The sequence below is a fragment of the Mchenga conophoros genome, linkage group LG3 (assembly GCF_057382185.1).
Source record: "Mchenga conophoros isolate Kocher_MC1m ecotype Shallow Benthic linkage group LG3, M_conophoros_male_GT1.1, whole genome shotgun sequence".
In the NCBI taxonomy this organism is placed as follows: Eukaryota; Metazoa; Chordata; class Actinopteri; order Cichliformes; family Cichlidae; genus Mchenga; species Mchenga conophoros.
Genome location: NC_140528.1, coordinates 12606727 through 12630613, shown reverse-complemented (window position 1 = coordinate 12630613; position 23887 = coordinate 12606727). Strand labels below are relative to the sequence as shown.

At 39.8% G+C, this 23887-nt stretch overlaps 3 protein-coding genes across 3 annotated transcripts in view; 2 read left to right on the top strand and 1 right to left on the bottom strand.

Moving 5' to 3' along the window:
- LOC146577283 (protein NLRC3-like) overlaps nucleotides 1–23887 on the top strand; it is a 682649-nt gene that overhangs the window by 308321 nt on the left and 350441 nt on the right. The gene's annotated exons all lie outside the window — the stretch shown is intronic.
- LOC146577293 (protein NLRC3-like) overlaps nucleotides 1–23887 on the bottom strand; it is a gene marked incomplete at its 5' end in the record, with an annotated part of 140589 nt that overhangs the window by 41061 nt on the left and 75641 nt on the right. The window lies entirely within an intron of this gene.
- On the top strand, nucleotides 8512–10946 carry LOC146577297 (stonustoxin subunit beta-like). Its single transcript, XM_085252958.1, has 4 exons — nucleotides 8512–8669; nucleotides 8985–9158; nucleotides 9976–10022; nucleotides 10171–10946. The coding sequence occupies exons 1-4, from the start codon at nucleotides 8512–8514 to the stop codon at nucleotides 10713–10715; spliced, it is 924 nt and encodes a 307-aa protein (XP_085109084.1). The 3' UTR covers nucleotides 10716–10946.

Genomic DNA, 23887 nt, shown 5'->3' with positions numbered 1-23887 from the left:
ATGGTCTGGATGAGTGTCGACTTCCTCTGGACTTCCACAAGACTACAATCCTAACTGACCCTAGAAAGTCCACCTCAGTGGATGTGCTGCTGATAAACCTTATCAGGGGGAAACTGCTTCCCTCTGCTCAAATCTGGATAACCACACGACCTGCAGCAGCCAATCAGATCCCTCCTGACTGTGTTGATGTGGTGACAGCGATCAGAGGGTTCACTGACCCACAGAAGGAGGAGTACTTCAGGAAAAGATTAGGAGATGAGGAGCAGGCCAGCAGGATCATCTCCCACATCAAGACATCACGAAGCCTCCACATCATGTGCCACATCCCAGTCTTCTGCTGGATCACTGCTACTGTTCTGGAGGATGTGCTGGAAACCACAGAGGGAGGACAGCTGCCCAAGACCCTGACTGAGATGTACATCCACTTCCTGGTGGTTCAGGCCAAAGTGAAGAAGGTCAAGTATGATGGAGGAGCTGAGACAGATCCACACTGGAGTCCAGAGAGCAGGAAGATGATTGAGTCTCTGGGAAAACTGGCTTTTGATCAGCTGCAGAAAGGAAACCTGATCTTCTATGAATCAGACCTGACAGAGTGTGGCATCGATATCAGAGCAGCCTCAGTGTACTCAGGAGTGTTCACACAGATCTTTAAAGAGGAGAGAGGACTGTACCAGGACAAGGTGTTCTGCTTCATCCATCTGAGTGTTCAGGAGTTTCTGGCTGCTCTTCATGTCCATCTGACCTTCATCAACTTTCGACTCAATCTGCTCGATAAACAACAAAAAATGTCCCTGTGGTCTAAATTACTTAATACTCAAAAACTACAATCTCTCCACCAGAGTGCTGTGAACAAGGCCTTAGAGAGTCCAAATGGACACCTGGACTTGTTCCTCCGCTTCCTCCTGGGTCTTTCTTTGCAGACCAATCAGACTCTGCTACGAGGTCTGCTGACACAGACAGGAAGTAGCTCACAGATCAATCAGGAAACAGTCCAGTACATCAAGAAGAAGTTCAGCGACCATCTGTCTTCAGAGAAAAGAATCAATTTGTTCCACTGTCTGAATGAACTGAATGATCGTTCTCTAGTGGAGGAGATCCAACAGTCCCTGAGATCAGGAAGTCTCTCCACAGATAAACTGTCTCCTGCTCAGTGGTCAGCTCTGGTCTTCATCTTACTGTCATCAGAAAAAGATCTGGATGTGTTTGACCTGAAGAAATACTCTGCTTCAGAGGAGGCTCTTCTGAGGCTGCTGCCAGTGGTCAAAGCCTCCAACAAAGCTCTGTAAGTAAATATGTGATCAGTCTTTTTGTCATATTTAAAAAATGTATTCTACTTAACAAAAAAATAAGCATTGACAATTTAAAATCTAAAACTGTCCAATAGATGCTCCTAAACTGTTAAATGAAATGACTAACTGTATTTGTCATATTTATGCTTCATGTCAGGAAACGGTGTCAGTGTTTCTGAAACATTTATGCGTGTAACACTTATTAATGAACCACTATGAACCAGCATATGGTGGCCTCATTCTAACTGATTCTTAATGCTCAAAAACAAATACAAATGAAATAATAATAAAAAAAAGACTGTCATGTTTGGTTCATCCCAAAAGCACTTGGAGTAATCCTCCTTTATATTATTTTACTGTTAAACAGAATTTACTGCAGCTCCAGTCTAATCCTTCAGGAACCTTCTTCAGGTTTCCTCTCCTTACGTTTTTTCACTCTTGATTTTTCTCTAAGTCTTTCATTCTTCATTTCTAGTGGATAGCTGATGTCAAACTGTAACTACAGTGTTATAAATAATTCTCTGATTTCTGTTTGTGTTGTAGCTTTATCACAATTACATGTTTCAAATCATCAAACACATTTTAATACTAGGAAAATTAACCCAAGTAACTTCAAAATGTTTTTTACATGATGATTTAAATTGTCAAGGGAACAAAGCTATCCAAATGCTGTGTTGACAAAATAAATAAATAAATAAAATAAAAAATAAATAAAAAAATAAAGGTAATTTCCTCGAAACCTAATAAACTGCCACAGTTTATTAGGTTTTCAATAACTGCCAATGAGTGCATGAAAAAAGTGGTGTTTCAGTGTGGTGTAGGCAATTACCTTTTCACAAAGGGCCAAAATTCCTCTATGCTAATGTCATCTTTGTTGAGATTTAATTTCCAGTCATCAGTTAGAAATTGTGTTTATAGGTTTTTACTTTTTTTTTTTTTTTTTTTTTTTTTTTTTTTACAAGAGAAGGTGGAGCAGCATGCTTCCTGAAACTGGCCAATCAAATTAAAATGGTCTTTTTTGAAAGGAGGTAAAATTGCTGATTTGAGATCAATAATTAATTGAGGAACTGTAAATAAGGTCCAGTTGTAATCAATAAGGATCAATTTGAAATTGTATTTAATCCACATTAAAATTAGGAAAGTGACCAACAGTACTTTATGCCTGTGCTAGCAGGTACAGAGGTAGAACCACGAAGCTCCTTAATGCTTTTCATGTCAATATGGAGGTATATATATATATTTTTTGATATTTTCATTTTTATTATTTTTACCAAGAAAATTCAATGTGTTTTGTTGTTATTTTTCCAGATGTCAAATGCATTGCATTTATGTTTTTGTTAATGTTAAATTACTTGTATTGCATATAAGCATTTTTCTTTTTGTTTGCTTTGGTTTAATATAGAAAGTGATTTTGTTTGATTACAAATATTTCTTCAGGCTGAGTGGCTGTAACCTCTCAGAGAGAAGCTGTGAAGCTTTGTCTTTAGTACTCAGTTCCCCTTCTAGCCTGAGAGCTCTGGACCTGAGTAACAATAATGTGGAGGATTCAGGAGTTGAGCTTCTGTCTGCAAAACTGAAGAGTCCACATTGTACAGTGGAAAGTCTGAGGTAAGATTTTTTTTCTTTTTTTGTTTTTGACACCTGGGCTAAATGTTGTCAAAATCCTTAGCAGGAGTACAAAGCACGTTTTACTGGGAAGCTGCCATAAAAACACCTTTTTATTGGAAGTGACTTTTAAATGCAGTATGCTTCCTGAAACTGGCCAATCAAAATAAAGTGGTCTTTCTGAGGAAGGGTGAACTAAAAGGGGAAGGAGATAAAATGGCTTATTTTAGATGTGATAAATAAGGAATCATTTGAACTGTATTTATTGACAGACAACAAAATTAGGAAACAGACCAGCAGTACTTTATGCCTGTGCCAGCACGTACAGAGGTAGTACCACTAAATCTACCGTCTGTGAAAGTTATCAGTCATCCAGGTCATCGTAGTCTAAGGAGCTTGGAAAGAAAAGCGTCTGGACTTCTTTAAGTTGATTGAAAACGTTTTACCTCTCATCCGAGAAGCTTCTTCAGTTCTAGGGTCAAATGGTTGAGAGTCCCAGATTTTAACTCTGTGGGAGTAACCCACTGAGAGGGACAAAGGACCCTCTAATGATCCTCTACCTAATCACATGAGCCAAGGTGTGAAAACAGGTGTGGGTCACAATCAGAAATCAAAAAGAAGCTTCTTCAGAACCGAAGAAGCTTATTTTTTAAAGCTGTTAATGTTTTTTTTTTTTTTTTCTGTTAAACATTGCACATGAACATATTTATTTTGTTGTCTTGGTTCAACAAATAATGTGATTTCATTCCAGAACAATTTGTTTTTCAGACTGAGTGGCTGTAACCTCTCAGAGAGAAGCTGTGAAGCTCTGTCCTCAGTTCTCAGCTCTCAGTCCTCTAGCCTGAGAGCACTGGACCTGAGTAACAATGATCTGAGGGATTCTAGAGTGATGTTTCTGTTTGCAGAATTGCAGAGTCTACATTGTACATTGGAAAATCTGAAGTGAGAATTTTATTTATTTATTTTGTTTCATACCATTGGACTAAAAGTCAGAAATCCCAGTTGTACAAAGCACTGTGAAGCTACCATAAAAATCTCTTAATAGGGATTCTGTTTTATATGGTCGCTGTTTGAAATATTTCCACACCAAACATATTATTATGGAGCGCCAGGACTGCCATAATGAATTAATTAAATACACCATTAAATAATTAATTAAATGTGGCAATAATTAATTAAAATTGGAATTAATTAATTAAATAAATAGTTATGACACATGTAATTAATTAATTATTGACACATTTAATGAATTAATTATTGACACATTTAATTAATTATTTAATGATATATTTATTTATTTCATTTTGGCAGTCCTGGCGCCTGGCTCTCATCTTGAAATAATTTTATCTGTCAGCTTCACCCATCAAACTCAGGGGGCGGGGTTAACGCTGCCCATGCAGCTTCTCTAACATTTGATTGGTTGCCGTGCAAAGTAAGTCAAAACAGGTCGATCCTAGATAATCGATTGCTTGTGTAGTCTTGGGGTAGCCAGGTATCCCAGAATGCAGATAAATCACAGGCAGCAATGGTGGTGGTGTAGTTTTAAAATATCCCGTTTTTCTGTCACCAGCTACACTTTTAACAGTGTTTTAGCCGCGAATGTCGCGACGTACGTCTGGTCAGGTTGTCAACATAGAACATGTTTGCAAAAGTGCTCAGATGTTTTCAGAGATTTCACTAGCTCTGCTAACAATTAGCATGCAGAGTGCACCCAGGGGGCTACGTTAACCGGTTTGTTTACATATTCCACTCTCCGTGTTCCACATGTTGCATTCGCAGATTCTCATTTTGACCGAACGATCATCTCTTTCCACCTGGTCTTGTGTCTCTGTGCTTCTGTAACATAAAGAACGAGCTGACATTTTTCTCACGAAACCAGCGATCAGCTCAACAGACCCTCAGTTTACCTGCATGCATCCTCCTCCTCATCTGTCAGCTGTTTAACACCTGCTGCTAATTCAAGAAACACGCCTACATTACCTGGTGATAGTCACAGTTTAACTGGGCAGCCGGTGCTCGATATAAAGCAATGTCAGCGCATTTTTCTGCACAAGATAAGTAAATATAGTTTTTCCCCGAGCGCAGAGCTGCTGGAGCTTGTTTCCTTACAGAGCACTTTATAGGCAAGCCAGCTTTATCAGCGGCTGATGTCCAATCACCGGCACACAGCTTTGAAACCTCAGCTGAGTTTTAGCTCTCAGTGGTTAAACGCTGGACTTCATTCACTCAGGTTCTGTCTGTCGGGTCACGTTTACTTCGCTGTTTTATTTACAACTGAGCAAATCGGTTTGGCTGAGGTTAAAGTTACGTTTCATAACTGCATAGTTTCACAGACGTTTAGTGGTTCACTAGCACATGTGTTAGACTGAACTATTCGCTTTCTTTATCTGGTGTGTTTTGGATTTAACAGTGAATTTTGAGATTAAACTGACTTTTAAAATGTTTTTATACAAAGAGGAAAGAGAAGGCGCATTTCCACTTACAGGAGCAGGGTTTGCAACAGCATGTTCATCATGAAGTCTGCAACCTGGACAGAAATATTATAGCATCTGTTTTTAATAGTTATTCAACTGTATTCTAAGCACCAGCTGTCTGTTAGAATGTGATTTTTTCTCTCTCTCTGTTGGCGGAGGTATAAAAATGCGCAGGAAAATCTGACGTGCATGGCAAACTTCACCGACGATATTTAGGGAGGAATAAACACACATCAAACATAAATGAACCATTTGCCTGTCTCCATAATTGAGAGCATTTTCTCTTCTTATGTCAACACTCTCTCTCTCTCTCTTTTTTTTTTTTTTTTTTTTTTGCTTTTTCGGTCATGTTATGTTTACCTGTCAAAGGCTTGTTACAAACTATGAAACACATCGTGCAGACTTCTGGATGTTAGAAGAAAACTAATAATGCTCATGAAGGAGACTAAAGGCAGGAAGGTGTCCTTTAAAACTAAACATGTTAATAGGACGTCCCTATTTATATCATAGTTTATGATATAGCACGTGTATTTCAGTAATAGCCTGCTGATTTCAGTGTAGTGGTGAACAGTCGCACAGCTCACGTGGGCGTTATCTGTGATACTCCTTAACTATAATTTATCCAAGTTAACTTCAGTTAACCATTCAGATGGTTCTTTTGCAATGAAAAACAGAAACACCCATGCTGCCGGTAGGTTTCCTCAGTGCCAGCTGTTAACATTATAGCTGCTTATGCAGTAACCATGGTAACCACGGACTCTGAGCGGCTGGATCGACGGAGGTCAGACAACAATTTTACACGTATGATCTTAAAACAGGACACAGCCACTATACGTGCTGGTCTCATATCAAATGTGAAGGCAGACTGAGTCTGTGTTTGACGTTTTTTATATCTAATCTTCCTCTCAAACATTTAAACAGCAGCGAGTCTGCAGCTGAGGGAATACAAACTCAGGTCTGCTCGTTTCTTGGATTCATTTGGTGATTTATTAAATGTATAACTATTATTCTAATCTGCTGCTGGGTCTCTTACACTTTTCTTTATGCTGTATATTTTCACGTCTCTGGAATAGTTGGAAGTTAGATAGTCAGCTGGGAAACTCTGTGTTAACTCATGGAGCTGAGGATATCGTGGATATGCTGACCTCGCTGCGTGGTGTACAGAGCGAGGTCAGCATGATTAATATTCACAATAAAAATATTAGCCGAACATCATGAAGTCTGTATGTGTTTCATAGTGTCGAACAACCTTTGTACAGTTAAAGCCAGCAGTTACTACATGACAGAAACACCAACGTTATCTCTTTTATGTGTTTATACACAGGTCACGCTGATTACTGAACAAAAACCCAAAGATCAGATGTTAAACAGATTTATTTGCTCTCTCTCCTCCTTAAACATGTTTTTAATGTTAGTTATAATTCAGAATTGGCGACTGAAACACGTAGGACACATAAGAACATCAGGAAATAAAACACCGATAAATATAACCTCAGTAAAAGAAGTCAGCGGGGGTTATTACAGCTGTGTACTGGGGCCTGCGCTTTGTCGGTGGGATTGCTTGCGAGGCGAGCGGGTCTATCCCACGCTTTGCCGTGAGACTGGGCAGACATCTCCGAAATCATCGAAGCACTTTTGCAAAGAGGCTGTATCTTGACAAACCGACCAGACACATGAAGATTAAACCACTACATTCTCAGCTAAAAAAATATTAAAACAGTATTTGGTAACACACAAACAGGGTTTTTCAAAGTTCAGTTCTGTTAGCTTCCACATGCCGGTTGTTGTGTGCTAGAAACAATGGCCACCAGGCCAAAGCAATGGTTTTGACTCGATCAGCGTTAACCCCGCCCCCTGAGTTTGATGGGTGAGGCTGACAGATAAAATTATTTCATGATGAGAGCCAGGCGCCAGGACTGCCAAAATGAAATAAATAAATATATCATTAAATAATTAATTAAATGTGTCAATAATTAATTTATTAAATGTGTCAATAATTAATTAATTGCATGTGTAACTATTTATTTAATTAATTAATTCCAATTTTAATTAATTATTGCCACATTTAATTAATTATTTAATGGTGTATTTAATTAATTCATTATGGCAGTCCTGCCGTTCCATATATAATGAGTGTATATTTACAACAAATGAATGTCCTGCTTTCATCTTTGTTGAGATTACATTTCCAGTCATTAGCTTTGAGATTATGTTTATAGCAAGTTTTTGCTTTCAGAACTTTACATTAGAAGGCAGAGGGGGTGAAGCAGCATGCTTATAAATTGTAATGTATTTATTTATGTATTCCGTAATGTTAAATCAATTAAACTGGACATTGAGATATTGTATTTTGTTACCTTGGTTCAACACATGATTTTGTTTGATTCAAAATGTTTTTCAGACTAAGTGGCTGTAACCTCTCAGACAGAAGCTGTGAAGCTCTGTCCTCAGTTCTCAGCGCCAAACCTTGTAGTCTGAGAAAGCTGGACCTGAGTAACAATGATCTGAAGGATTCAGGAGTTACGCTTCTGTCTGCAAAACTGAAGAGTCCACATTGTGCACTACAAACTCTGAGGTGGTTTTTTTTAATAGTTTTTTTTTTTGGAATTCTTTAAGTGAATTTACAGAGCTGTGCATAAAAGTGAGCCTGTTGATTTACCGGTGAGTCTACCTTTTTATGGTCACAAGGTCTGGGTTTTGACCCAACATATTCTGCCAAGGGGACCCCCTAGGATAGATTATATCTCTCACCTGACTTGGGAATGACTTGGTGTACCACCTAGATATGCAGCAGAAAATGGATGAATTGAAAAAAAAAACAGCAATTACAAAAAAAAAAATCCGGTTCCCAGGCCAGCCGAGAAATATAATCTCTCCATCGTGTTCTGGGTGTTCCCCGGGCCTCCTCCCTTTGGGACATGCCTGGAACACCTCGCACAGGAGGCGCCCAGAAGGCATCCTTTTCAGATGCCCGGACCACCTAAACTGGCTCTTTTCGATGTGGAGGAGCAGCAGCTCTACTCCGAGTAAAAAAATTAATTATTGCTAAATGTAGCAGTAATTAAATCCTAATCACACAATGATTTTAAAAACAATGTCCGTTTCTTGTTCATGTTTTAATTTTCAGACTGAGTGACTGTAACATGTCAGAGAGAAGCTGTGAAGCTCTGTCCTCTGCGTTGAGCTCCGAGTCATCTAGTGTGACGAAGCTGGACCTGAATAACTCTGACTTGAAAGACTCAGGAGTGAAACTTCTTTCTGATGGATTGAAGAGTTCTTACTGCAAACTAGAAACTCTCAGGTCAGGGTTGAGATACTTACTGATGACAGATAAAATACAGAACATTTGTGTGGGTTATTACATACTAAAATGGTGTCTAAAAAGTTTTCTCTCAAGTTTTTTTTAATTCAACATGATCACCATGGTTACTGATGCTGATCTTATAACCTGGTCCAGAGCAGTTTGTTCAGTTTGAGTTTGCAATTCAGTTTAAGTATAATATAGAGTCAGGCATATCTTACTAAGACCATTGAATAACACCCACTAGAGAAGTAAATTTTGTTCATTTGATTTAATAAAACTTTATTTATCCATTTATGTTTTGTGTGTCTGCAGTCTGTCAGGCTGTCTGATCACAGAGGAAGGCTGTTCTTCTCTCGCCTCAGCTCTGAGCTCCAACCCCTCCCATCTGAGAGAGCTGGACCTGAGTTACAATCATCCAGGTGACTCAGGAATGAAGATGCTGTCGGCTGGACTGAAGGATCCAGGCTGGAGACTGGACACTCTCAGGTATGGAGAGAATGTCTAATAGAGGAGGAAGAGCTGGTAACATTTCCTGTGTCCTTCACCCACTTCCTGTTTGTTTCATGCAGATGAGACATGAACAGATCAATAATTGATATTAATGTAGGTGGTGTCTAGGGAGAACTTCTCCAGAAGCAATTTGTAGATATCTCAGTATATTTAATAGAGCAGATTAGATTAATCTTTGTATAGATAAGCCGAGGACATGTTTACTATGGATTAATTAATTAATCTGGATTAATCCCGTTACCCACCCAAAAAAACAAAAAAACAAAAAAAAACCCACTGATGAAATCTATATGTATAGTCAGAGCTGTGGTAGAAGCTGACAACTACAGGGAGATGTTTTCTGTAGATTAAAAGGCAAGAAGCCCTGCACAAATGCATTTGTATTTCAGTGCTTTTCATAGACAAATGTGCTGTGAAAAGCCAACACACACTATAAAATAATGGCAGTGAAAACAATAAATAAATACATTTAGAGACGACCCAGGTGGAAGATACAGAGGCAGGAAGGAAGTGACAAAAAGGAGCATTTATTGGTCCAAATGCAAAAGTGAAAAATGAGGAAACACAAAGTCCATTAAACAGAAATCCAGAGCAGGCACAGGAAAAGAGGACAGCACATACACTAGGAGCTACCTGCAAACAGGAGAAAGGTGGGAGCTCTCAGCATCAGGGACTAAGTAAAGCACTATACAAATACAGCCAATTTACCATTTAACAGTATGTGTGTGAGAGCCATGTAATGTCCATGTGTGCATGCTGACTGTGCTGCTCTGACCCCCCCTCCTCCTTTCAGGGTGGAGCCTGCTGGAGTCCGATGGTTGAGACCAGGTCTGAGGAAGTGTAAGTGTGTTTTTAATGGGATTCATGAAAACAAAGCAGCACACATTCAACCATCTTCATCATGTCAGGAGTCATCATCAAAGTGTCAATCAATGAACAGATGATGGATCAATAACTGCAGCTGGATTGTGTTTGTTCTCTCCATCAGATTCCTGTCAACTCACAATCGACACAAACACAGTACACACAAACCTCCAACTGTCTGACAACAACAGGAAGGTGACACATGTGAAGCAGGTTCAGTCATATCCTGATCATCCAGACAGATTTCATTACTGGGAACAGCTGCTGTGTAGAAATGGTCTGACTGGTCGCTGTTACTGGGAGGTCGAGTTGAGAGGAGAGCTTTTTATATCAGTGAGTTACAGAAGCATCAGAAGGAAAGGAGGCAATGATGACTGTTGGTTTGGAGGGAATGATCAGTCCTGGAGTCTGTACTGCACTGATGAAGGTCCTCAGTGTGTCTGGCACAATAAGATAAAAACACAGATCTTCTCCTCCTCCTCCTCCTCCTCTGTCTCTAATAGAGCAGCAGTGTATGTGGACTGTCCTGCTGGCACTCTGTCCTTCTACAGAGTCTCCTCTGACACTCTGATCCACCTCCACACCTTCAACACCACATTCACTCAAACTCTTTATCCTGGGTTCAGATTTGGGTTCATGGCATACGGTTCCTCAGTGTCCCTGTGCTGAGTGGAGTGTAAAGAGTGTCTCCTGTTACAGAAACACTCTGACTGTTGAACAGATAGTTCAGTCTGTACATGTCTGTCTCTTTCACTCACAAACACGTTTTCAGATTCATGGATTCAATCAGTTGATGTTTGAAACTCTTCTAAATGATTCCTTGTAAACTTCTTCCTCTTCAGTCCTTTAAAGATGGAAGCTCCCATTATTCCTGGATCCACATGTTGTTTTTCTGTCTTTTTCCACTCAGTGCTTCACAGAGAATATATATCAGTATGCTGTGTTTCTCTGAACCTCAGTTCACAACCAGCTCCTCTGCATTTTCTGAGTCTGAGCTCATTAAAATGAATCCAAATGTTTGATTTTTCTTTCTTAATGGGATGTTTCCATCATGGCTGCATAAGTGGACACCCAGTAGTACTCAGTGTATCAAATATTACAGACATTCAGCTTCTCTCATGTTTCTGCCATTCTATAAAAACAACTACTTTTAAGTCTGATTCAATCACAGAAACATGAACTTCCATATTGGTCATATCAGTACGTACAGCTCTGATGTCACTAACATCTCCTTGAACTCTTCATTGATGGTGATTTGTGGCCCTTTGCTGGTGAGAAGATGAACTATGGATGTCAGTTTAATGAGCACAGATGGCGTGAAGTGTTTTTAAATCTGCTTTTTCTAATTGTTCAGGGTCGTGCTCCAGGAAACAGTTTCAACAAACTCTGGCTTTCAAAATAAGACCTCAGTCTGAGTTATTAAAAAAAAGCTCTTATTTTGTAGGGAGCTGACATTTAATATTCATGTGTTATGGCCCGTCTAGGCCAGACCACAACATAAAGGGTGATCCATCCCCGTCCAACCCCAAGCAGCACGTCACACACTTAATATTTTGTGACAGTGATTTATTTACAATGAGTGCAGTTAAACAAAGGAAGGGAGCATACCATAACTTCAGGGTGAACCCAAGGCCAAAACAACAAACAAAAGGTAGCCTATCTCAGGAATAAACACAACTTACCTACTCAAAAGAACTAAACCAAACGACAATCACTTTCCTCCCTGCCTAACAAAAACAGGAGAAAACTGATCAAACAAAAAGGCGGTCCACCCCTACATGCTCTTACGTTAACCAACATAGTAACATAGTGACACAGTGAACGTTCTGCTGGTTGGGTTGGGCCGAGGATGAATGACATGGCAGTCCCTGGCGGTCTCTTCTTATCCGCTGCCTCCTGGTCCTTAGCCAATCGGTGTGAGCCATCCACCCTGGATGCACCAACCACGGAGGAGCGCCTGCACACTCAAATTTACATATGATTATGATCACAGTCGTAATACATGTTATCAGTCCATCAATGGGCTTTATTAGCAGTTATCAGCCCCATAACTGTGGCTCAGATTGCCCCTCCTGCACCTGCTAGCAGGCTCATTGGGTCATTATCACCAATTGGCGAGCCGGATCACTGTGTCGCTGTTGGAGGGACAACGATGAATCCAGATCCAGTACAGACAGACTCCAGTTCACTTCACACTGAGATGGGCGCATAGCAGCTAACTACTGAAAAATATCTATTTAATCAGTTTGAATATCCCTCATGAACAGAAACAGACTTCATAATAAAAAGGCTTCTGAATGTTACTCTTTTGCCACGAGCATCATCTGTATGATGGAAATTGAACCTGGAAATAGTTGTTTGCTAGTATATTACTTTAGCTGACGCTAACTTTAAAGCGCGCCATGAGAGTGTTAATAACGTTACTAATGTTCAGCTACACTTTACTAGGTCACATCTGTGACACACGTCACTTAAATAAAGAAGGAAATATTGGCTCTGTTTTATCTGCTGGGCCCAAAAGTGACTCCTGTATTTAAACTGCTATGAAGAACTTGTTGGTCTATAATATGCGAAACATGTGTCAAATGTATCCATCATGAAAGATATCAGGTCATCTTGAGCCACAAAAACATTCCTATCATGAGGTCGAAGCTGGAATCAGTTTGTTGCAGACGTTTATATATCCGATATTTATCCAGTTAAAAGTTGAAATTCAAAAATGTCTTCTCAAGAGTCGTCTGTCCAAGAGGAGCAGAAGCTGCAACAAATATAACAACAGTTATTTAAGGCTGTTTTAAACGGCCACAAAGGAGCAGATTGGTTATAATGCAGCTGCTTCAGAGGAACAATCACTGTTTTTATTTCATGTGTAACACCTTTCAATAATGTGTTGACTAAAGTCTATTGACCAGTATAAGTAAAGACATCACACACACACATGGAAACACTGAAACCTGTTTTTGGTGCAGCAGCGGTCCCAGCTGCTCGCCTTTATCTAGACTGGGTTGGCTGCTTATCTCAATATAATCAATGTTTAAAGTTTTGTTCTCAGTGTTTCTGTGTTACTTAGTTTAGTATCTACCAGCATCATCAGCTGTGCTGTCAGCAAGGCTTCTGACAAAAACATCTAAGTACTCTCATGCAACACCATTGCTTATACAGCTGAACTTACTCCCTGTTGAATTCAGAGTCAATTTTAAGATATTGGTTCTGACCTTTAAAGCTCTTCAAGGACAAGCACCAGCCTACATTGAACCTTTACAGCCCTATGTCCCTAGTAGGTCCCTGAGATCATGTGTTCAGGGCCTACTTGTTATTCAGCATGCAAGGCTGAAAACCAAGGGAAATAGAGCTTTTGCCACTGTGGCTGCCAGACTGTGGAACTCTCTTCCTTGGAACTTAAGATCTGCGGACTCAGTGGTCACTTTTAAAAACCAACTAAAAACACATCTTTTTAGAATTGCATTTTGTTAACTTTTGTCTGTTTTTCTTTTATACTTTGTTAAGTACTTTGTGAACTTTTTATCTAAAATGTGCTATATAAATAAAATTTTACTTACTTACTGTCCAATCATTGTGTGCTAGGTTACCCTTATAGTGCAATGTCTGTTTGCAAAAAGAGAACCACATGTGTCAAATAGTCAGTGCTGATTCCTTTGTGTCATCATTTGTTGAGAAGAGAGAACAGTTATAACGGAGGAGGAAGCCCTGAAATCTGCATCCAACAAGGACACTATTTAATTGTTGGTCCAGACCAACCGCTTGTAAAAAAGAAAAAAAAAGTTAAACCAAAAGGAGGTAAATACCTGTGTTGTTAAGTTAGCTGATGGTTTGTTGACTGTAGTTGGTTAGTTAGTTGTTTGATTGCCAGCCGAGCCAGTGGCTGCCAGTGATGTAGCTGACTGTCAAGGATGAATGTCAGTTTCACTGAATTGTAACTTACAGTTTTTGCTCGTTGCTTGAACACTATAAACCCATGCTTAGACTAAAGTAACACAACTTGAAGCTTTTGTTACCATACCCCAAACACATGTACCCATACCTTAAACAAAAGTGTTGCTTTGCACTCTGGTTGCAATTATGCAACACACTTACTCCTTTATGCAACACACATGGTCCTGCATACTACACTCTTTTTCATACATAAGACACTTCGTTCAAAAATGAAATTTCAGGGTGCCATTTGGAAAACACATGTATCCAAAATACAAAACACATCGGGTAATTGCAACCACTCAAATATACACCTGAAGGCACTTACTTGCAAAACTGAACACCAATTAGCCAACCACAAAAAGCCCTCAGTTTAGCCAATTCAAGAACTTTGCAAGCATGGATGGAGGGAGAGCAAGAGGAAGAGGAGGAGGAGGTCAAAGAGGCCATGCACGGACCCATATTTCTGATGATATAAGAGCAACTTTGGTGGACCATGTCATCAACCACGGCCTGACTATGAGGGAAGCTGGGCAGAGAGTCCACCCACATCTAAGCCGCTTCACAGTGGCATCTGTAATAAGAAAATTCCGACTAGAAAACAGGTCTGTCTTCATCTCACTGCCTTCTACTCTACTCAGATGGTTTTCATAGTACTGTTCTACAGTTACCATATCAAGTGTACAGGGTATTGCAGGGTGCTAATGCTCCTTTTGCAGCCAAAGTGGTAGTTTCTGTGAAACATAGCATGATTACTTATATTGAAGTACAGTGTTGTACAGTGGATGATACAGTGTATACAGTGAAGTACTGTAAGAAAAATAAGCAAACCGATGACAATATGTGGTTGTATTTCTCTAGAATGACTCGAAGACCTTCTGGGGGAGGACGCCAACGCCTGTTCACACAACGGCAGGAACTTGCTGTTGTGGACCTAGTGAGGGCAGACAATGCCATCCGTCTCCACCAGCTACGACGGAAAATACTTGCAGACAGGCGAGTGTTCAGCAACATAGACCATGTGAGCATCACCACCATCAGACGCATCTTGGGTAAACACAGCATCACCATGAAGCAGCTCTACAGAGTCCCATTCGAGAGGAACAGTGACAGGGTCAAAGGACTTCGAGCTGAATATGTACGGGTACGTGTAACTGTCCCTTACATTTACAATAGAGTATTGGTGAAGTCCAGTAGCAGCTGAATATGTACCATATCAGTACCACATGGATCCATTCTGAGAGCTACACAGGTACCTGTGTGATGGGGTTCTGTATGTGTAGCACTGTAGTACAGTAATATGTTCCCCTTTTTTTCAGAGAATCTTGGCCATGGATGGAGCTGCACAGCCTCATGAATTCATTTTCATTGATGAAGCTGGATTCGACCTGAGCAAAACAAGACGACGGGGTCGTAATGTAATTGGCCAAAGGGCAATTGTGCACGTCCCAGGGCAGCGCGGGGGAAACATCACATTATGTGCCGCCATATGCCTTCGAGGGCTTCTGCACCATCATGCAATACTAGGTCCATACAATAGCCAACACATACTCACATTTCTAGATGCTCTCCATGATATAGTTGTACAGAACAGACCAGATCAGCCCAGGTTTGTGGTGATATGGGATAATGTCAGTTTCCATCGGGCTGCTCTGGTCCAGGCCTGGTTCTCCAACCAAAGTCAACTTGAAGTGGTATGCTTGCCCCCTTACTCACCATTTTTAAACCCTATAGAGGAATTTTTTTCGGCTTGGAGATGGCGTGTATATGACCGCCAACTACATGCCTGCATGCCTCTTCTGCAGGCAATGGAACAGGCCTGCGGCGACATTCAGGTGACAGCAATCCATGGATGGTTTTGACATGGAAGAGGATATTTTCCCCGGTGCCTAGCGAGAGAAGACATTGCTTGCGATGTTGATGAGGTCCTGTGGCCAGACCCCAACAGACGGCGGGATCCATGAGCCCACGTATGCACAATTGTCATGATTTTTTGTTTACAGTATAGTGTTTTTTCTATTACTGTATTATGGGGTTTTTTTTGTTTTGTTTTTTTTTTGCTTTATCTGAATTCATGGTACTGCAATGTACAATATTGAGTAGGTCTATTTGCTTTTTTGGTTGTTTGCAAATGTGTCTCCTGAAAATATGCCTTCTGAATGAACAATGGAAATCAAAGACTGCAGTGCTTTATATAAAGTAGACTAGTGTGTTCCTCCTGCTCTGTAAGTGTTTGCATATGATGCAAGTATGTGTCATTTTGTCAACAGAGTTACATTTTGACAAAGGAATGTTAGGTTTTGATAGCAGAGTTTAGGTTTTGAGAGGCAGGGGCAGACCGTGTCGAGTGTTTGTCGAGGCTCCCATTTGGTATTTATGAATGTTTATTTGTCATTAATAAATGGTTTTATGCTTTACACTTTACAATAAGGCTCCCATTTGGCATTTATAAATGTTTATTATTCATTAATAAATGGTGTTATGCTTTACACTTTACAACAAAGCTCCGATTGATAGTTGTGTATATTTATAATGCATTTATGAAGTACAATTTTATATGATAAAAAATATGTTTACAAATGCTGATTGTGCTTACAGGATAGTAACTTAGTCTGAAATGTTTAATATAGCAACTCTAGATGAAATATATAGGTGAACACATTTGGCTCACTATTTGGCAAGAAACCGGTCAGTTTTTTTTCTTTTTCTCACCCTTAACTAATGCATAATAAACCATTAATAATGGTTTATAAAGCATTTACAGATTAATTAATAATATAGCTATAAACTATTTATTAGCATCTATAAGGAGAGACTTATTGTAAAGTGGTACCGCTAATACTCCTGTGTGCTACACACTACAGTGTATGCTGTACACCTACTTACTGGTTTTGTCACATCAGTCTGTGTCTCTGAGTTAACTTGTGTTTCTCCTGCAGCTCCGGACCACTAAAAATGCGCATGCTCTTTGTGAGCTCGTTCCCGGCTCGTAACCAGCGCGTTCTGCCGTCAAGGGCGATCATTGGTTAAATGTGATCATGTGACTGATGCAAGCCAGATCCTTTTATTTAGCAAAACTGTGATTAATAGTTAAATATTATTGTTGAGGGGCACCGACAGGACTCCGCACGCACACACACATAAAAAATAAATAAATAAATAAGAAAAAAATTAAAAGTTGCCTCAACAAAAGGGCAACTTGGGCACCCATCAGGAAAGGGGCGGGTGCTCAAGCCCCTCCAGCCCCCCCCCCCCCCCCCCCCCCCTGCACGTGCCTGGGGCAGGATATCACTCAGCAGCATTGAATGACCACCACACATCAGCATGTTCCTGCAACATTCAGCATCTGATCCTTCATCTGTGTGCTTCTGCTTTTGGTATGTAGAGTTACCCAACTCCAGTAACTCTAAACACATGCCATCCATTTCTAACGGCCTGGTTACTTCCTGTCAGTTACTTTAGAAACCATGTGGTCACCTGACCTAACACTGTTTCTTCTTCTTCCCCTTAATGTTCAAGTGTCACATGTCAAACAGCTGGAGAGGAAACTACACCAGTGTACTGGGATGTTTCAGCAACACGTGCCAGATGCTGTTCCTTCATGGTGACATCACCAGAGACAGCCCCGCCCACCTCAGGACCTCGCCATTGATCATGATGATTAGGATGATGACAGCGAGCGGAACTGAGACTGTAAAAATCCACGACCAGAATGTTTCTTTCTAATTATTAATTAATACTGAGAGCCTCTTTCTGTGTTTTGTCTGTTTTGGGGTTGTTGTTTTTTTTTTTTACCTCATTTGTTACTAACAAAGTTCACAAACTCACACAGTTTACATTCTGTATGTTTCCATCTTTACCAGCCACACTCTGATTGATTGATTGATTGATTGAATCTTTATTTTGAACATGTTGAAAAAGTATAAAAAAAATAGAATTAAAAGAGACAAATGAACAAAGCAAACAAAAGGAAAACGAGCAACCACAACTCCAAATAACGTTCATGTTCAAAAAGGAGCAGGAAGAAGCATAAGCTTATTTAATCCCACCCCTTTTCCACTATCTAGTATCAATAGACTACAGAAATACCTCCTTGCAACTGCATTTAGAAAACAAACTGTAGAAATCGTCGTTTTTCTCTTTTGTAATTGATGATAATTCAGTGAATATACTGCGCTGCTTCCTTTTATTGCGTCGCACATTGCTTTAAGTTTTTCCAGTTATTTTTTACTGCTGTTTGAATTCTCTGTATGTTTGACCCTGTAGACTGTTTGATGGACTGCTTGTCTTCCTGTTTGTAACCGCCGCCTGTTTTTGACTAAAGATTTGGATTTCTGACTTTAACACAGCCTCTGCGTGTCCTCCCTTTGTGTCCTCTTCCTCTGTGAATGTGTTGCATGTGTCACAGATTCATTTTATTAACAGTGTGGAGATACAGAAATTCTTTTATTGCTGCCATATAACCTGCATCATTATAATTGCATTAATAACATTCTTTACAGCATTATTGCATTTAATAATATTTCTCACAGTATTGATATTGCATTAAAGTTGTTTATTGAAGATGTTCATTTAAGGATCCTTTTATTATGTTAACTTTTATTACAGGTACAGCCAGGAGTATTTCATACACATTGCATAAATATTTGTGCTCATTTAGAGTTGTTGCTCCGTCTACAGAGGGTCTTAAGCTTTGTTTGGCGCGATGTCCAGATAATCTATTGTCTTAAAGATTGGAGCATAGAAGGATAACTGCAATACATGCTTACAATGCACATATAGTCTAGAAATGTGTCAGGCCTGAGGCCTTAACTCATTTAGCTTCCAACTGCATTTTATTCTACTTGGTAACAGATGACCGGAGTCGATAACCAGCCCTCAGACACCCTGAAGGCTTGAAGTTATTGCCTTGTTTGGAAGGTGTTATAGAAATGAGAAATTCTATGTCTGTTTATTGCCATCTAAGAAGTACCATTTACTGTAACTGACGTCTTTAACCTATTTTTACGCCATGGAGGGGCGTGTACCTGCTTTATAAGTGTTCTCAGCATGTATTTTTGTCAGAAGACATATGCTGATGTTTTCTCCTGCCTGTTAATAAACTCACCGTTTGATTGCACTTTTCTGGGGCCTCCGTGGTTTGTGACACTGCTCTACATTGATTGATTTCGCGGCAACAGCTCTCCCACAGTGAGTTGGATCAGCATTCACTCACAGAACATTGCAGAAGGATTCAAAGGATCCATCCGCGATTCTCCACGACTCCGGCCATACATGTGAAGTGGGCAGCTTCAACCCTCCCTGTGATGCTTTTCATTTCTTTATGTGTCCATCTATAGAACGCTGCATGGTATATTCAAAATCTGCCTGTTCTCTTTCAGAAACCTGCCAGCAGAAAATGAACCTAAATTATGTAATGCAAGGATGTCATCACTTTCAAGATGGAGAAAGCATAAAGTGACAATTATGAATCACTTAATATGATAAGGAGATTCTGCAGGTCATTAATCAATGTATAAAACTAAAATAAAATGTGTTTTTAGTGACACAGGATACAAACATAGAAGCAAGATGTATAATTAGAATTATTTATAATAAATGTGAATTAATTAGTGCAATTTCTTTAACCATAAAGAATAACTAAATCCTTCAGGACAATGTCACATCAATGCACTGAACTCACTATGTTATCCCTCTAACAGCCTCCACATGTTCTCGCTGTGATTTCCCCTCATGAATGAATTTATGCTGCATTAATGTGAATGTTTGCAGGGAAATCAAACGCATTTCACTCGCAGTACTCGAGCTGACTTACCTTTGTTTGAATGACGACTTGTACGCGCTGACTCCACAGGCAAGGTATGAAAATATGTCAGGCTACATCAATAGCGGTTGGTCTTCAGGGTTTCTACTCCATGGCCGTATTTCATACGGGTCCACATTTCCAATGCACGCTATTTTCTGCAAGTACCGCCGCTTCGCCTCTGGACGCAATTGGTCTCTATACAGTCCATTTTCTTTTGAGCTGCTTTTAAGCATCTTTCTTGTAGTCGTTGTGGAGCAGGGAAATTATTTTACTGCTATTGTTAAATAATCATCATTATTACCATTGCATTAATAATATAATCTGGAGTTTATATTGCATTCAGGGGTTGAACAGTGTGTGTCTTTCAGAAAGGCTAAAAGTCACAGGCTGACAGGAAACAGACTTGCAGAGAGTTTGCAGAAGCAGGAAGTTATTTTGAGCAGCAGGCTAAGACGAGGCTTTAACAATGTAACAGATAGCTTTAAGATGGCCTTAAGATGTTTATGATGATGTTAATTTTGTATTTCAGATGCAGTTATAACTATTGTGTACACAATGCATATCTGTACTTATTTGAGTTGATGTTCAGGTTCTTTAAAGGTCTTAAGCTTCACTGACGTGACTGTTCAGGTGATACATGCTGAGGGAAAACTAGAACATAGAAGGAATTGCAATACATGCTTACAAAACACTTATATATCAGGTCATTTTATATTAAGGTTTTAAGTAGAGGTTCTTGGTTAAAACATTTATTTAGTAGAAGACATACATATAGTCTCAGTGAGCCTCTGGTCTGGTGAAAGGACAGAAGTGCAACAGGTGAATTGAGAAAGAGCATTTGAGGACGAGACACAGACAGTTAGTAGGTGAAGAGGTGACACAAAGAGCATGTGAGGTCAACACACACACACACACATGAGTTAGATTTATTTAGAGGAGAGATTAGTCATGTCTCGGTGAAAGAGGAACCGTCCTTGTTGTCTCGGCAAGAAAGAGGAACAATTCACTTTAAGACAAGAACGGAAAGTACCAGCCATGAAAATAGAAGATGATCTTCTGGGTTAAAAGTCATTGTGGTGTTGATCTGATCTATGTATAAAATGTATCTGTGACGCATGAAGGGGCGTCAGTAAATCAAACCCTGATGCTATAAAATATCTGTTCATGCTTTGATTAAGTTGAAGACTACTTGCTGTCGGCGTACAGAGTGTCTTCCCACACGTGTGTATTCATTAAAAATCATTGTTGGACCAAGAGCTTCTGGACCAAGGGTGGTTTGTACTCTCCTTCCTCAATTTTGAACCTTAACATTTGGGGGCTTCGTCCGGTGGTTGAGGAGGGAGAATTGGAGGTGTAGATGGAGAAATTTGGTCTTAGGTGGTCTGACGGGCAGACATGATTTCCAGTGGTCGAAGTGAGTGGGCATAAGCCGGCTTATCGAAAGGTAAGGCACTACCTGTTGAATTATTTCCAAAGTGTGCCAAATTGGATATGATAAAATTTAAGTCTACTCACTGAAATTACTGGTGGATGTCTGTTTTGATTTTGATGAAAATCTCATGAGTTGAAGCAGTTAGAGTTCTGCTAAGAAGAAATGAAAGCAGTTAGAGTCTGCGAGAGCAGTTAGAGTCTGCCAGGAAAAGTTTAAATACTGGGTTGAAGTCCCAAAGAAATTGAGTTAGAGTCTCAAGTAGTTTGGTAGGAAATTTGGTCATTTTGTGGGTTAAAGTCCCGGTTGGTCATTAGGTCAGACCTTGGTTGGTCATTTTGTGGGTTAGAGTCCCCATTGTCCATCAGGGTCGATCTGCCTCAGTCATACACTTGTGTTGGGGTGTTGATTGTTGTTTCAAAGTATTATAAATTATTCTAGAACGGCAGTTAAAGTCTGCTAGGAAGCGCAGAGCCCGGAGGTTATGCTCCCTCCTTGTCGTGGACGCGCGACATTGACCTGTCGGCGAACAGGGTTAGTTCAGTTTGGCTTAACTGTGGGGTACAGGGCATCCTGGAATGAAGCTAGGAGTTAGAGTCTCCTTACCGTTTGGAACGGTACCTGCGCTTTTTTGGTCAGAAGAAGTTGGACTTCGGGCGTGTAACTTTAACTTAAAACTTCGGGGTAAGCCTTGGCTGTGTAATGCCAAAAATAGAGCTTCAGGCAAAGTTTGGGTTGGTTGACGCTTTTAAATTGAGTTAGGGATTTTAGAGATGAGGCCAGAAACAGTTAAAGTCTGATACTGGTTAATTGGTCGCAAAAAACTCAGGGAGTTTATCCGCTGGGCGGTTATTTTAAATTTGTCGAAATTGTGTAGGCGCTAAAGCTGACAGATCTGACAGTGGTTGTAAATATAAGATGTCTTTGTAATATAAAATAAGAGATCTCTGTGTGAAAGGAGTCTGAGGCAATGCTGGAGCTATTTTTAGACGGTGTGTGTGAGTGTGAAAATGCAAATGAGTAAGCAGTGAACTGTTTAAACCACAGTTGGTTTTACAAATACTGCTGCAAACATTGTTGAGTGTGTGTTTAAGATGCCATTTATGTTTATTAGAGGACTATAAATAAAGTTTTGAGTTGCCGTAGTGGATGTATAGTAATTGACTGAGTTTGGATGTAGATATATAAATATATTGAGTGCACTGTATATACTTAAGACTAACATATTACTTTCAGTAGTAACTTTTCTCCAGCATTAGTTGCTGGTGTGGTTTATTTTTTCAATTTCTTGTGTGTGCGGTGAGAATTAATAGGGGTTTCAATTGTTTTTTTGTTTTTGACTTGCTCTTTTTGATTATGACAAGCATGTCTAAAATACTCTTAGGAAAGTGTGTTTTGAGTTATATTCCTCAACTCTAGTCACAGTTTAAGTGTGTGAATGCGGTGACTAGAAGGTTTTGAATGATGAATAAAGGTGAGAGGTATTTCTTTGGTGATGTCAAGTAGGATGTTTTAAAGTTTGAAAGTGTTTTTAATTTGAGAGAGGCATGAGTGATGTTATAAGAGTTTGAGTTTCTTTTTCTTTCAGTTCAAGAACGCATAAGTACATACACTTGGTACACCTGTTTACTCTTTGACTTTATTAAAACAGACGGTGTATTTGAGTTTGAATTTCAGTAATTGTATGTTGATATGGTAATTTAGTTTTATGTTAGGTGAAGGAGATGTCCATCTCTGCGTCTTGTAGGATTGAAAGTGAAAGTTGAAGGTTGTGATGTGAATGCTGTGAGTACTCGATTTGAATGATTCTGTGTGATGTGTACAAAATACTAAATAATAATAACACTATGAAAGTTGATAGTAGAGTGAGTGCAAGGCGGTGTGTGAACAGAGGAAGTCTGAGAGAGAAGTGTGTGCGTAGGCAAAATGCAGAGTGTGTGCGTGAAATAAGGGAGTATTGTTTTTACATCAAGGTTTAGTAGAACTAAAGTAGAACGTCACAAACAAACAAAAGAAGGTAAAATGAAGAGAGAAAATAACTGACAAATTACATTAATGAATAGAAAACACACATACACAAAGTGCCATATGTGAAATTATTCTAGGAAGGAGTCAGAAGTGAGATAGTTTAATAAGATGCAATGAAGGAAGCAGCTTACACTCCTTTAATTTCCAGAGCCAGTGTGTTCCCTCCCCTGCCCACTTGGGCCCCGTATCAGGCGAGTATGGAAGGCTGGATAGCCCATGACGGGTAAGATCCCACCTCGAAACCCTGGGACAACCTAAGGCAGGCACAGTCACGATTACTCGGCCTCACTCAGTCCCGGTGAGCTCAGACTCACTGGTGAGATGAAGTGAAGAAGACGGGACCTCAAGGGTAAAGCCGCTGGGCTAAGGCGAAGGGGGTAAGTGGCAAGTGGAGCCCTACCTTCTGGCTGAGGACAAGGAATGCTGCTATTTAAGGTAGGAAATCAAAATTTGGATTAGCAAATTTGGGAAGGAGAAAATTGACTGTTTAAAGGCAAAATTGTGCAGGAGTCTGACACACTGCAAAAGCAACATATACAAAAGCAACATACACAAACAGAAAATGCATTAACCTTATAAAGACAAGACAAGCTCATGATGATTATTTGTATAGATACTGATTAAACCTGGCTTAGAACACAAAGA

Bases quoted from the DNA above. Each gene is read 5' to 3' on its own strand.
- LOC146577297 (XM_085252958.1), top strand. From the start codon at position 8,512: ATGTCAGAGAGAAGCTGTGAAGCTCTGTCCTCTGCGTTGAGCTCCGAG. The intron at 9,159-9,975 runs GTATGGAGAGAA...TCCTCCTTTCAG, and splicing joins TGGAGACTGGACACTCTCAG to GGTGGAGCCTGCTGGAGTCC. The intron at 10,023-10,170 runs GTAAGTGTGTTT...TCTCTCCATCAG, and splicing joins GAGACCAGGTCTGAGGAAGT to ATTCCTGTCAACTCACAATC.